This window comes from Amphimedon queenslandica, unplaced genomic scaffold (assembly GCF_000090795.2).
Source record: "Amphimedon queenslandica unplaced genomic scaffold, v1.1 AMPQUscaffold_12863, whole genome shotgun sequence".
In the NCBI taxonomy this organism is placed as follows: domain Eukaryota; kingdom Metazoa; phylum Porifera; class Demospongiae; order Haplosclerida; family Niphatidae; genus Amphimedon; species Amphimedon queenslandica.
In genome coordinates this window covers 4,586-18,796 of record NW_003546901.1, presented here as the reverse complement: position 1 = coordinate 18,796, position 14,211 = coordinate 4,586, and the positions used below count along the sequence as shown (strand labels likewise).

General features: G+C 33.8%; 1 protein-coding gene across 1 annotated transcript; it reads right to left on the bottom strand.

The window, feature by feature from the left end:
* Window positions 1-128: 128 nt before the first annotated feature.
* Window positions 129-13,402, bottom strand: LOC100641348 (lymphocyte-specific helicase-like). The gene is made up of 17 exons (XM_020002657.1): window positions 13,215-13,402; window positions 13,041-13,162; window positions 9,331-9,525; window positions 8,954-9,046; window positions 8,572-8,644; window positions 7,514-7,803; window positions 6,770-6,984; window positions 6,477-6,602; window positions 6,008-6,119; window positions 4,739-4,977; window positions 4,308-4,427; window positions 3,897-4,104; window positions 2,216-2,335; window positions 2,033-2,149; window positions 1,252-1,411; window positions 282-542; window positions 129-231 (listed from the first exon to the last, which is right to left on the bottom strand). The coding sequence occupies exons 1-17, from the start codon at window positions 13,336-13,338 to the stop codon at window positions 227-229; spliced, it is 2,580 nt and encodes an 859-aa protein (XP_019858216.1). The 5' UTR covers window positions 13,339-13,402; the 3' UTR covers window positions 129-226.
* Between the last annotated feature and the right edge of the window lie 809 nt (window positions 13,403-14,211).

Below are 14,211 nucleotides of genomic sequence, written 5' to 3'. Positions count from 1 at the left end.
GAGCTATGACTATGAACTGTGGCACACACCATAATTCATTATAACTTATTAGTACTAGCTCAAACCATAGTGCTATAATTTCCTGGAGTTACCTTTGATCCTCCCACACACCATACTAAATTTAATAATTCTATTGAACTAGTGTTACTATGGATATTAACGGATAAATGAGACGATAAAAATAAGGTTAAATAATAATAGTCATTGTTCAGAGTTGCCTATGTATTTATTCTATAGAAGGAGAAAATAATCAAGGAAATGAACATAATAAATTAAATTACTTGAAAGGGACATATCTTTATCATCTTTGTCTTCAATTATAACTTTAAATATACTATCATGGTCAGGTCCTACAGTAGCAGTGCCACTCTTTCCACTACTACCAGTTAACATTGATCTGTCCAGCAATGCAGCTAATGCAGTATCTGATATAATGTCATTGCTAGACACAACTTTGTCATGATCAACAGACTCTAATAACTCAACAAGCTCTTCAACTGTAAATGCACTACTTTGGCCATCTTTACCACCTTTAAACTTCCCTATAGTAATGGTTAGGGAGAAAATACAAAATGTTAATAGCAAGAGTAGATGATAGTTAGAGAGAGTGTCGAACTGCACTATGCTGGCTGGAATATGACCACGTAGAACTAAGTCACGAGAGACCTGAAGCGTGGGTGTACCTACTAAAAGCACGTGTAGAAGTTTGCATAAGGAACAGTGGAGAACACTTGAAGAAGCTTTAGACATCATACTAGTACACTTTATAATCCTGCTGAAGCCTGTTATGCAGTGCAGCTATAGCAGAGACTCCAAAACGGCCAGTAAACCTTGTTGAGCAAACTAGGCAGCCATTTTTTCTTACTCAGCCACACCCAGTATGCGGGAATGCCCAAAGATGTGCAAGAAAGTTCTACACGGTCATATTCCAGCTAGCATAGTGCAGTTCAACACTCTCTCTAACTATCATCTACTCTTGTTAATAGCAATTCATGGTTTTAATCAAAATGCAAAGACTCTTTGAGGCACATGCATGCACATAATTTTGGATTGTAACTGCTCAAAAGTAATAAAGTATTAATTATTGATTAGTGTATGTACAATTTCCATTCATTTTAACAAAATAAAAATGGGCAATTTTAAAAGGGTGCATAAGCTGCTTCAGAAGTAAAAATGGTAACACGAAAATAATAAAATCAACCAACCCCATTTAAAATCACCAGTTAAACACAACAGAGTAATTGTGACTACCTTTATGAATTATCATTTTTTCTAATCTTCTTTTTCCAGCTGCCCTCTCCACAATTTTCTGATCAATTGTATTGGCAGTAACAAACCTGTAGACCATCACTGGCTTAGTCTGTCCTATCCTGTGACATCTATCTTGAGCTTGCAAATCAACTTGAGGATTCTGAAGAGAATTATAACATAAAATACAGTAAGGCATGAAGCTTTTGTGTAGCACTATAATTTTGCAATTTAAGAATAATACATGTAAAAAGGCAAAAATTTAAATATACCTGCATGCATGACAGACATACCACACGTGAATTGTTAAGAACTAACAAAACTATGTTTTGAAAAATTTACATGCTATACAAAACTCTTTATTAAGGCCAAAAATGGAGTAAAATTTTAGGAGGCCAATTTGTTAAAATTTTAGCTTTGAATTCTAGAGCTGTGTAGCAGTGCCAAAAATTTGCCTGAATTTTAACCACCAAACCCATTCCCCAATATTTTGGCACTCAAAAATTTCTAGCTACGTGTATAAGGTATTCCTTTTTACAATGGAGTGAAGTGTATACTCTACTAGAAAGAATGTAAAACATTAAGGGACTCTGCCCTCTGGTCACGCCTCCCAGTCACACCCCCGACATATGTACATAAAAAAATACTTCACATCAGTGGGCTTTGCCCAATAATGCATTGTACATGCAACACAAGAACCCAAGCTAAGTGATTACTACACACGTACAATATACATGTACAAGGAAAGATGTTTGAGCACTCATCTCTCTCTCTCTCTCCTTACCCAGTCTGAGTCAAATATAATAACAGTATCTGCTGATGTCAAGTTAATGCCCAAACCACCAGCTCTAGTACTCAATAGAAATACATTACAATCAGGATCATCACGGAATCGAGCCATCTGTTAAAAATACACAGGAGTATGGTTATACATGTACATGTACACTGTAGTTGGGATGTGATGTACCTCTAATTCTCTGTCAAAGTAAGACATTGTGCCATCTAGTCTTGAGTAACCAAGAGAAGACAATTCAAGATAATCTGATAATATGTCCAATAACTGTGTCATCTGTGAAAATATAAGGACCTAAAAAGAAATATTTACTGTATAAGAGCAACAATAATGTACATGTGTAAATATCAACATCAAAAAAAACAGAAACAATAAATACACGTACTGGTGCAGTCACTACAGTCAGGTTGCATATTAAAATGTACATGTAGGTATAATGTACATGAATATTGCTATGATGCGAATAATAATGGTAGTATAATATGACAAAGCATTGCCACATGTAAATGTAAGTGAGCTAACAGGCATGATTTACGAGCTGACAAGCACTGAAATACAGTGCATACTGCATGTAGATGGGCTTAGAGCAACTATAAAAAATCAAATTTTGATCAGAATCAACTCAAACTTAATATTTAAACTGAGGACATGTACATGCAAGTATCAAAAAAATTATAAAAATAAAAATTCTCTCATGGTCAATTTTGGCCAAAGACCTTGTATCATATAGTATAGGGACTTGGCAAAATTTTTGAGTAACTTTAAAAATTTGTAAAAAATTCAATTTTGATCGGAACTAACTCAAACTGGCAGCATGTATATGTATCAGGGAATAATATAAAAATAGAGAAATCTCTCCTTTTCAATTTCGTAGAAATTTGGCAAGTGACCCTGTACTGAATTTTGTATGAATTTTCAAGTGGCTCCAAATCAGGCCAAAGACACTATACTATAAAAATCCAAATTTGACCAGAATCAGTTCAAACTTTCTATGCAATGTAAAAAACATGCATATGCATTAGGAAAAATTACAATTTGGGCGAAATTTGGCCTAAAGCCCTGTATAAGGACTTTGGCCTGATTTTTGAGTAGCTTCAACAATAATTATCCGTAAAAAATCCAATTTTGATTGGAATCAACTTAAAAATCGATACTGAAGAATCAGAAAAAATAATGAAATAAAAAATTACTTGTAGCAATTTTTGAAAAAATACCCTGTACACTGTAGTATATGTGGCACAAGTATTTTGTTCACAACCTCAAAATCCACTGACAGAACCTGTTGCCAAGTTCTCCTGGTAACAACACCATCACACAAATCTAAATGTATATAGGCCTCAAAATCCACTGACAGAACCTGTTGCCAAGTTCTCCTGGTAACAACACCATCACACAAATCTAAATGTATATAGGCACATATAGACATGGTACTGTGTAGATTCATTTGTGAATAATTAATAGGAATATTAAAATCTGCCACTTGGTTTCAATTTGAGTACGCTCAATAACATGCAGCAAAAATTTTAATAAATACAAGTACTTTCTACTGACAAATTAACAAAATAATATTACTCTGATCTTCAATAAATGTGACCATAATTGACAAAAGGTACCTTATGGCGGATTTTGAAATTCATCAATATAATGGAAAATATCAATCTGTGAGTGTTCTGTTGAACAACCATTGTTTTTAAAAGTTACATAGTAACTTTTTGCATACTGTGGATTAATTTTACAATAAATTAAGCTCAGGAAGTTGGATTTTTTTGGCTATAAAGATGAATTTCACTACCCGCCATAGGTACCTTTTGTCAATTATGGTCACAAATCATCTTGTATTGCAATTAAGACAAACCTTATGTTGTTGCTTCACCAAATGAGGTAACATTTTATGTAACATCAATAGTTTGCCACTTGCAGTAATGAGATCACCATCAATCTTAGGCTGACCATCGTCAGTCAGTGGAAACTCAACCAGATAAGGATGATTACAACACTTTCTTAACATGACCCACATACAAGTCATTTTAACATTAAATACTGACTTATGCTCTTCACTGCTGCTATAAAGAGAAAGGGAGAGAGGGAGTGATAATAAAAATGAATTTTGTAATATAGAATTTTTGAAAAAAACCAAATGTTAGAGTACAAGGTAATTTTCTTAAGTTATAACAAAATAATTTCCCATTATTAATAATTTTGAGGCAGCTGCTAGGATTAAAAATACATACATGTACATGTATTTGATGTACATACATACACATACATACTGTACCAATTCTCATTTTCTTTATTAGATGAATCAATATCAGTAATATCTTGATCTTGACCAGCAAGCAATGCTTCAAAATGAGCTTCAATCTGATCATCACTCAGCAGAGAAAGTCTATAACAATAACAAAAATATTTGAATATAGACAAGAGAAAAGTACATGCATGCATTCACATGTGCATGGATGATACTTGCACATCAATAAAAAGTATACTTACACATGTACAATGTATGTGTAGCTATGTGTATGCCCATACATGTACAGTAGTACATCAGAAAGTAGTCGTTACTAAATTACTTGTACTTTAATTGTCACAATAAGTGTACATGTACATGCATGCAAAAAGTGCTATAATGCTATATTGGAAATAATATCCTACAAAATACTCCAAACTGTTAGTCCTCATATACTGTATTTTTCCTACCTTTCTTTTGCTTTCTTCTTGGAAGATCTTTCACTGTTATCATGAAGTACCACATCATCAGTCAGATAGTCACTTTTTTCACCATTCTTGATTAATTTATCGATTGTTTTATTCAATATTAATGTATAATATTTCTCTTGCAGTGATGTCAAAGGTGCATATACTAACACTTCTCTTTTGGGAGGAATGCCAAGTTCAACGTCAGTTTTAAGACGTCGAAGGAGGAATGGAGTTAGAATCTAAAAATTAAAAAAGGTGAACAGGAATAATTCTACACAATATAAAAACATGCATTGTATTAGAAATAAAATGTAATAAAAATGGAGAATTTTCTCCTTTTTATTTTGGGAGAAATTAGGCCCAAGACCATGTACTAAGTACAGTGACTTTTTAGAAACTTCATAGATTCACAAAAAATTCAAATTTAATTGGATGCAGCTTAAACTTTCTACACAATATAAAACTAAAACATGTACTGTACAAGTTGATTTATTGGTGTGAGTAATATTTAGCAAATCTGCCTGTGAAAAGAAATTGAAGGATTTTATATTGACGATTTTGAGCCATGTACCATGGAGCATGCTCAGATTGAAACAAAACGGCGGATTTTATGATGGCGATTATTTCATAGAACCGTAAATTGCAAATACTTATTCCTCGCAACTAAATCATCTTGTACGGTATGCATCAGGGAATGTAATAAAAAGAAAAATTCTCTTCTTTTCACTTTTGATGAAACTTGACCAAATCCCTGCACACTTTGGCCTGATTTTTGAGCAACTTAAAAAAATTGTTAAAAAATTCCAAATTTATCAGAATCAGCTCAAACTTTCTACACAGCATAAAACATATGTATGCATAAGGAAAAATTAAAAAAAAAGAAAATTCTCTACTTTTCATTTTTAATAAAAATTTGGCCAAAATCCCTTTACAAGGACAAAAGTCTGTATGAGGACAATGCCAAAATCACGAGAAAAACCCTGTCTGACCATTTCATAAAAATGGCAGATAACATTAGGCAATGTTCAGACTTCAGACACAGTGTCTGAACATAGTTTGAATGTACATGTAATTTCAGTTTCTGCTACAGTACAGTCACTACAGTGACTTTAGACCAATTTTTAAGCAACGTTAAAAATTTAAAAATCCAAATTTAATTGCAATCAGTTTAAAATTTCTAGTTTCATTACATGTAGACTATTGAAACTTAGAAGGGGATTTTTCTCTTTTCCATGTAGGAAACTTAACAGCTACATGTATGTACTGTACCTGATGCAATGTGCTCAGGACTTTTTCTTCTTTTTCTCTATTAATGATTGATTCATTTGATTCAATTGTATTATCATCAACCACTGAACTGAAATCAAACCATGATTGGAAACTAAATTAGAAAAAAGCAAGGCAACTATAAAAATAATAGGAGTAATTATTATTGATGTTTGTGATCAAATTTTAAGCTAAAAATGTCAGTTATGGCAATTGTAAAAACTGTGCTAATTTCTGAATAGTACAACCCACACTTTTTCTTTAAATATGGCTCTGAAATCACCAGTCACGTTTTAAATTTTTGATACAAACTAATTACATTTATTAAAAGCTGAAAATATTCAGTTCAAAAATATGCCACAAATACCCAGTATATATAATGATAGCCCATATGCTTTGTCCAAAAATGCTTTAAACACCTTTATTATGATTGAAACCTGTATACATGTAAGTATAAATGTATCACTCTTACCTGTTAAGATCATCAAACAGATCTGGTAGTAAGAAGTTAAGTAAAGACCATAATTCAGTTAAATTATTTTGTAAAGGAGTACCAGTCAATAGCAGCCTATTAGCAGCATCATATGTCTTTAATGTCCTAATGACAGGCAATGGAAAAACAGCATCATAATGGACACTGTATTTATAGTTAAGGGTATACAGTAGGTTTATAGCAAAAGTACATGTACATTGTACACATACGTGTACAGTACATGACTATATACACGTACATGTATCAATGAATGTACAATCACACATAATTACCTGATCAATTTACAGTTAAGGTTCTTAATACGATGTCCTTCATCAACAATTAAGAATTTCCATGACTTGTTTGCTAAATATGAACTGTCCTTCAGTACAATCTCATAAGATGTCACAACAACTGGAAGAATACCATCTTTGTGTTTAGATTTAAATATCTTCTTCCTTAAAGCCAGTCTGTCTGATATGCTACCATGATATAGGAATACTGATACCTGCAATACATGTACAGTGTGTATGAGTGATGGAAAGGAAAGAGGGAGGAGAAATATAAGAATAATAATTGAGGACATCAATTGTACACATGCAATTTAGTGGCTTTAGTTAATATACAAGTGCTTGTCAGCTCATGCTGTTTAGCTTACTTAATTAGCATGCTTTGATTGACCATTATTAATGGGTTAGTATACTTTTACATGTAGTAATGAATTAAATTTTATATCGTTGTTTTAAAAATGATACTATTGAGACAAAATGGTAGAACAACACAGAACTTAATTGGTAAGACAACTGAACAAAAATGTTTGATGTCCAACTATTATTCCAGGCCCTTGTTAATGGTACTGATTTGGTGTGTACTAATTTTTAAAATTTCACTTGATCTACATGCTTTAATTGATAATTCAGAACAAAGGATCAGATTTAGGCTGAGAAGGCAACAGAAACCTTAGATGTATATGTACAAATAAATGTAGAAATGTACAAGTAGTTAATACATCACATGTACATAAGATATGTACTTACAGTTGGTGCAAATTTCTTAAATTCAGACACCCAATTAGATATAGTAGATAAAGGTGCTACAACAATGAATGGTCCCAGCACTCCCATTTCAATTAAATGAGCAATGAAAGCAATACACTGTATGGTCTTTCCCAGTCCCATCTCATCAGCTAATATCCCATTGACTCCATTTTCATATAAAACGTTCAACCATTCAACACCTTCCAATTGATATGGTCTTAGAATACCTCCTGTTACTAACTTCGGCTGTAATGAGGGGACCAGCTGACCTTCAATATATCTACATGTACCTATTAAATATACCATATACAACATATCCTTAGATAAAAGCCAGATGCGAAGAAACGCAGGGGTAGCAATAAAATTGAACTATAAATACGCAAATCTAGCCTACAAGTAACTTAGATGCCTTGAAATCAAATTGTGAGGTCACTGGTTCGAATCCCATTCTGGACCCAACGTCTCTTTTATTTAAAAAAATTTTCAAGGTCCAAATATCATTTTAGGAAATAAACGCCCGGGCTTTTATTTAAGGAAATACGGTACAGTATAACCTTGATTATCCGGACCCCTTTGTCCATCAAGTGGTCCGGATAAGTGAAAAGTCCAGATAATTGAAATGACCTGTAAAACCTTCATATACTTACTCCAAAAAAAGTTACAACCTTAATCAGCCATAAGGAAGCTAAATCCAAGCCTTGTTACTAGTAGAAAGCCATTAATCAGCAGCATTCCACTGCTAAACAAGCTACTCTTTGTTGAAAGCAGCCATTTTATAATACCATATATTCTAATTAAGTGAATTTAAAGCACCACGTGGTCACTTCCGGTCATGATTTCAGAATCCGGATAATCGAGGTTGTACTGTACATAAAAAAAATAATAGTACAATACCAATAATAACAATAACCATGGAGGATGAAGCTGAGATAACTCCTAACTATAACAATATGTACTAATTCATCAAAGCGTACGCTACCCCCCCCCAAACCAGGTGTACAACTGTACACTATACACATTCAATCAATATACATACTGTATCAATATGCTATCATTACCTTCCTCTTGACTTGAACTGGTAGCAAAGTCATTAGGTTTAACATCAACCTTTTGTCTCTTTTTCAATCTTCCCTGAATAAAATGACATGTGAAAAATTGAAAATAATATACGGCTAACAAAAATGAAACATACATGATGTACATAGTACATACATGTATACTACATGGAGCAGAAACCAGTATGATAAGAAGGTTCAATAATAAGGTTAAAGCTATTATAGAGGCTGATACTGTAACTTAATTAATTATCCTACCAATTAATGAATCTCTAGAATTTGATGATTAAGTACAAGTTTAAAAATATATACACATGTCTTAATTCCCTTCTACATGTAAGCTTTCATTTTCTGAATATTAATTTCTTATGATTATTACACTCACCGATTCATCCATATAATCTGATAGTTGATAATCAGTTTCGTCATTAACTTTCCTTTTCCTTGTACTTCTTCTAGCCTTTGTCTTCACATTATCCTACACAAGTGCATATACAAATAATATCAAATACATGTATAATAATTGCTGGGAGTGGTAAAAACTGTGAATAACAGTAGCTCTGAATATACCTCAAAAACATTTGTATGTAAGTGACAACTAGAGTAATCACTTTTCACAAGTTTTTGAAATTTTAAAATTGCTAAATACATGTTCTTTGATGCTTTCATTTGGCAAATAATATAATGGTTCACAAGCAAAAGTCTATCAAAAATGACAATTTCTAGATAATTTCTCCTCCAAAATACAGGGTAAAATCTTACTTCTTTTTCTCTCTTAGTTTTATGTTCGGTGGATGCTGCTTCTGACTTTCTCTTTCTCTCCTTCTCTTTCTTATTCTCCTCAATCTGTGCCTCCATTTTACTTAGCAGTATTTTGCTGTATATATTGCTTTTATTTAATAAGTGTTGTAGGCGCTCAAAACGCTTTGACACCTTCATACAAGATAACTCATCAACCTAGTAAAAAAATGGAAGCATAAATGTTAATGTCATAAATTTGCCAATGGTCCAAAATATGGTTGAAACGAATAGCATTTTTCATTATTCGAATAGTTGGCATGCTAAACGAACGAATATTCAAATAATTCGACTGTTATTGCTGAATGATTATAAGCTACTTGTCAAAATGATGCCAAACAGGGCAACTTAGAGATTAAGAACAACTTTCCCTGGCCACAGCATCAGTATTTAGCGAGTTGTTAAGTAAATAGACCAAGTAACAGACTAAAAAACAGCCTGTGCAGGTGACACACGGAGGGGGTGATTATTAATTATTGCAATAACTAATAATAATTTTATTATGCGAATAGTTTGAATAGCAAAAAATCATTCAAATATTAATTGCAATAACGAATGAATATTCGAATATCTCACTATTCGTTTCAGCCCTAGTCCAAAATTACTCTAATAAAAAGTCATACATGTACAATACAAATGTATTTTTAATTCTTCAAATATTGAATAAACAAAAATTAATGGCTAAAAATGTTATTCTTGAAGCAATGGTACATTGTAGGTCAAGGTGCATTTGCAATAATAAAATGTAAAAACTAAACTGGCTACATGTACGTGCATGGGGTCAATTACATTAAAATGTAATCTATTACAATTACTATTACCAGAAAATTTTTGATATTACTATTACATGACTTAACTAAACTAAAGCAATTATACTTTTATTACTATTACTTGATATTCAATTCTTATTACTATTACTTTATTATTTTAATTGGATTATATAACTATTACTTTTAAGTGAAGGTACATGTACACTATACATAAATAAAAGCTTTTGACATAAAAACATGCTCTCTACACATGACGAAGCAACTTGAATAGAATCGGATACGTCACAAAGTTCCTCCTGACAGTGGCACTGACAAATTGACGCTTAATAATTTCTATGAACTGTCAAGTGCAGCATACATGTAATCAACACATATTACATACATCATAATTTCTATTACAAGTACAATTACTATTACTGTCTATTTCATATTACTATTATTATTACAATGGATTTCATTTTCTTGAATTACTATTATATTACTATTACACCAATATTTGTAATCATTACTATTACTATTACTATTACTGTACATATTCCCACATGTCTTATGTGCAAACAACAAAAGTCCTACATTAAAGTGCTTTATATTTACTGCTAATCTGGTACTATTAGTTTCTAATTGCCACAAGAATAAAATAGATATCAGTATAGGCAACAATTAGATACCATAGGACGACTAATTTTCGTGAATGCTAATTAGAATTTCCATGGAAACAGATTAGATAGTTGCTATGGCGATTGACCACGTGTTTATACATTTACAGTGTCCAGCAGCTAATCAGCTATCTTTAGCAGCTTTAGTGGAGCCATCCAGCTCTCTTATCCCGTTATATTCTCTTTGCTGCAAAATCAGTGCTGGTTTGTCGGTCATGATTATAAACCACACCCAAGTCAAGTGCAGCAAGTATATCCAACTCATCAGCTTGCATAGACTTAGAAAAAATAGAACAAGAAGTCAGCAAGTCAACAAACAATGCACAACCTAACAAATACTTTGCATCAGTCCACTTTCTTAGATAACCTCGAAACTTACACCTGTCAGCTGACTTAACAGACGAATCCTCAGAAAGAGTGGTAAGGTGTGCAGCATAGGCACCAAACTTAGAAAGAACTCTCTTCATTACACTTAACTTATGCGTTACCCAACGGGTTCCACATGCACGAATAGGTCTCAATCCACCATCACCTTGACCATGATTGAGTTGAAATGCATCCTTTAAATCGTTAATAATATTCTCTAGCTCTCGGCATTTCTTCGATGACTTTTTATACAGATAATAGAGCCTTAGGAGCATCTTATCAATTAAATCGAATGAAGTGTGTTTCAGAGAATCTTTAATTGCTAGTTCAAGTCTGTGTGCTAAGCACCACATCCAAAAAATCCATTCCAATTCCTCATCAACTAGTCCCTTCAACCCTCCATCAGCAACATTTACTGCTGCTCGATCTGTAGCAATCCCAACTAACTTAAAACAGCTATCTTTGGTGAATGACTGAAATCCTAGACAATGTAAACCATGCTTCAGACTCTCAAAAATGCCAGCAGGGTTCCTTGTTGAGGCTTATGTAGACAAAGGAAACTCATTCTGGTGTGAATCTTCTCATCTGAGCTATCTGTGTCACACCATAAGACTAATAACTGTTCATTGTCAATGTTTCCCTTATCGGTAGAGCTATCCAACAACAATGATAGGTACGGTGCAGAAGACACGTTGTTAATCGACTTCTGTTGATATGATGTTGCTAGGTAGTGAATAATTTCTTTGGCAGCATTCTCATGTAAATATGCACTTCCCAAAGTAACACCATGTCTCGTTTCAAGTTCACAAATCTTTGAGTATTTCTGAAATGAGAGCTGCTCTGTTGCTATAAAGTACGCTATTTTAAACTTTCTTCTGAGATGCTCCCTCTCACTATCAGATACACAACTCAGAGATTGAGCAATTGGTGCATAAGAAGTAGCACTTGCTCCTTGTACCTTAGCTGCCTCTTTTTTTGGAATATTCATGGCATGTAGATGCTGGTCTGACTTTGCGTGGTCAACAATGTTAGTTGTTCTTACTGAGTGAGCACCACTTATCCATTTATCACTGAAATTCTTTCTGCCTGCAATTTTGTCCTTGTATTTAGTGCACACGCGACATTTTAGCTTAGTGACATGCTTCACACCAGCCTCTGAAGTTACATCACAATCCAGCCATGTCACTGTTTGTATCTGCTTGTCGTAGTTCCTCTTCCAGTTCAGGTAAGTATCATACTTTGCTCTCCTGCTGCCAGTCGCCATTTTGAAACGTGGTTAATCCGTATACTCTCGTAATTTATTAATTATTTAAATTTTGTTTTACTAATAAAAAAATTTTGTGTTGTTCAGACAAAATGGCAGAACAACACGGTATTTGGTCAGACAATTAAGCAAAATGGTCGGAAAATGTCCGATGTCCGACTGTAATTTCAGGCTCTGTACTTAGCATGCACATCCTCTATTTACTAATCGCAATTATTAGTACCCACAAAATATACCGACAGCAAGAGTAAATAATAATTAGAGGAGAGTGTCCTACTGTGCCTATAGCCCCTGTTTCATCACAGCGTAGAATTGAAGAGTCACATTCAGGATATTTTCAGTATTTTCGAGTAGTTATTCGAAAATAACTAGCAATAACTATAACTACTCAATGAAAATATGGAAGTATCCTGAATGTGACTCTTCAATTCTACACTGTGATGAAGCAGGGGGTATATGTACAGTAGGACACTGTCCTCTAATTATTATCTACTCTTGCCGACAGTCAAACTCAATTTTAAACCAAAATTAAAAGTTACTCTCAAGTTTACAGTACATATACATGTATCAACATTCTAAAATCTTGCCCACAATTTATAAAAAGGAAAAATAATTTACTTTTCTCTTCTCATCTTCAGACTCTCTAGCATTGTCTGCCTTCAATGATTCCTCTTCTCTGATCATAGCATCAGTTACTGTAGAGTGTCTTTGATAACCAGTGTGGGTAATACTGCACTGATCTATCAAAATGACGAGCCTGTCACACTGAGAGTAGCTGGTGTGGACACTTACCTATTGAGTATATATGACAAGTGGGGGGTAGATTATACAAACCAATAGGACTGGAACGAGGACTGGAAGGTATGGATCCAGTAGGTACTTCCATCATTCTTTCCTCATTATCAAGGAAAGACATTTCCAGCAAAGCAAAAAGTCTACTTTCAAGTTCACAAGTTGTCAGGCTGAGGCTGTCAGCTGGTTAGCCCGCCTTCAACATCACGTGACCAGATCTTTGCGCATGCGTATTACCAAGAGTACTCTTGGTACCCTTACACACCCAAGAGTTACCATGCATGATCCGTGAATGATGGGTATCAGGCCTGGACCAGGTTTGATTCTATAACGGTCCAGCATCGACGGCCATCACTGCTGAATCGAGGCTGTTGCTCTGGCCTGGACCAGTATCTATTTCAGTCCCGATGTAGTCATAGCTGATACAGTAATGTCTGTTCGTCAGCACTGGTCCAGGCTGTATATCAGTACTGGATCAGATCGATGCTTTTCAAGATGGCAGCCCCGCGTGGACTACCTGACATGTTTTGTTAAAGAAAATCATCTTAATCTGACTCTTTAAGAGAAATCTCGTTGGCTGTATACACTAGGGCTAAATCACTGGATGTTATGTGAGTACCGTGGACTACATTAAATGTTATAATACTATTTTTAGGCTATTTTGAACCATTCAGTTTATTACTTAAACATGAGTAGGATACACGATATTTCGGAGTAAAAAGTAGGCACATGTAGATACACAATCAAGCTAAATAAATTAATTGAGCAGATACATGACTGGAAAATAAAACGACTGACAACTTCCAATTAAAGTTTACCACATCTTGCCTACAAAATCTCTATGATACGAAAGTAGAGACCTGGGTTTATGAGGAATTATCAAAGGGGTATAAACTGCATGAACAAACTTATAATAAATTTAGGCTAATTATTATTGTGAGATTAATGACTTCAGTTTAATTGACTATAATTAGAAGTACATACCTTTCATTATGGA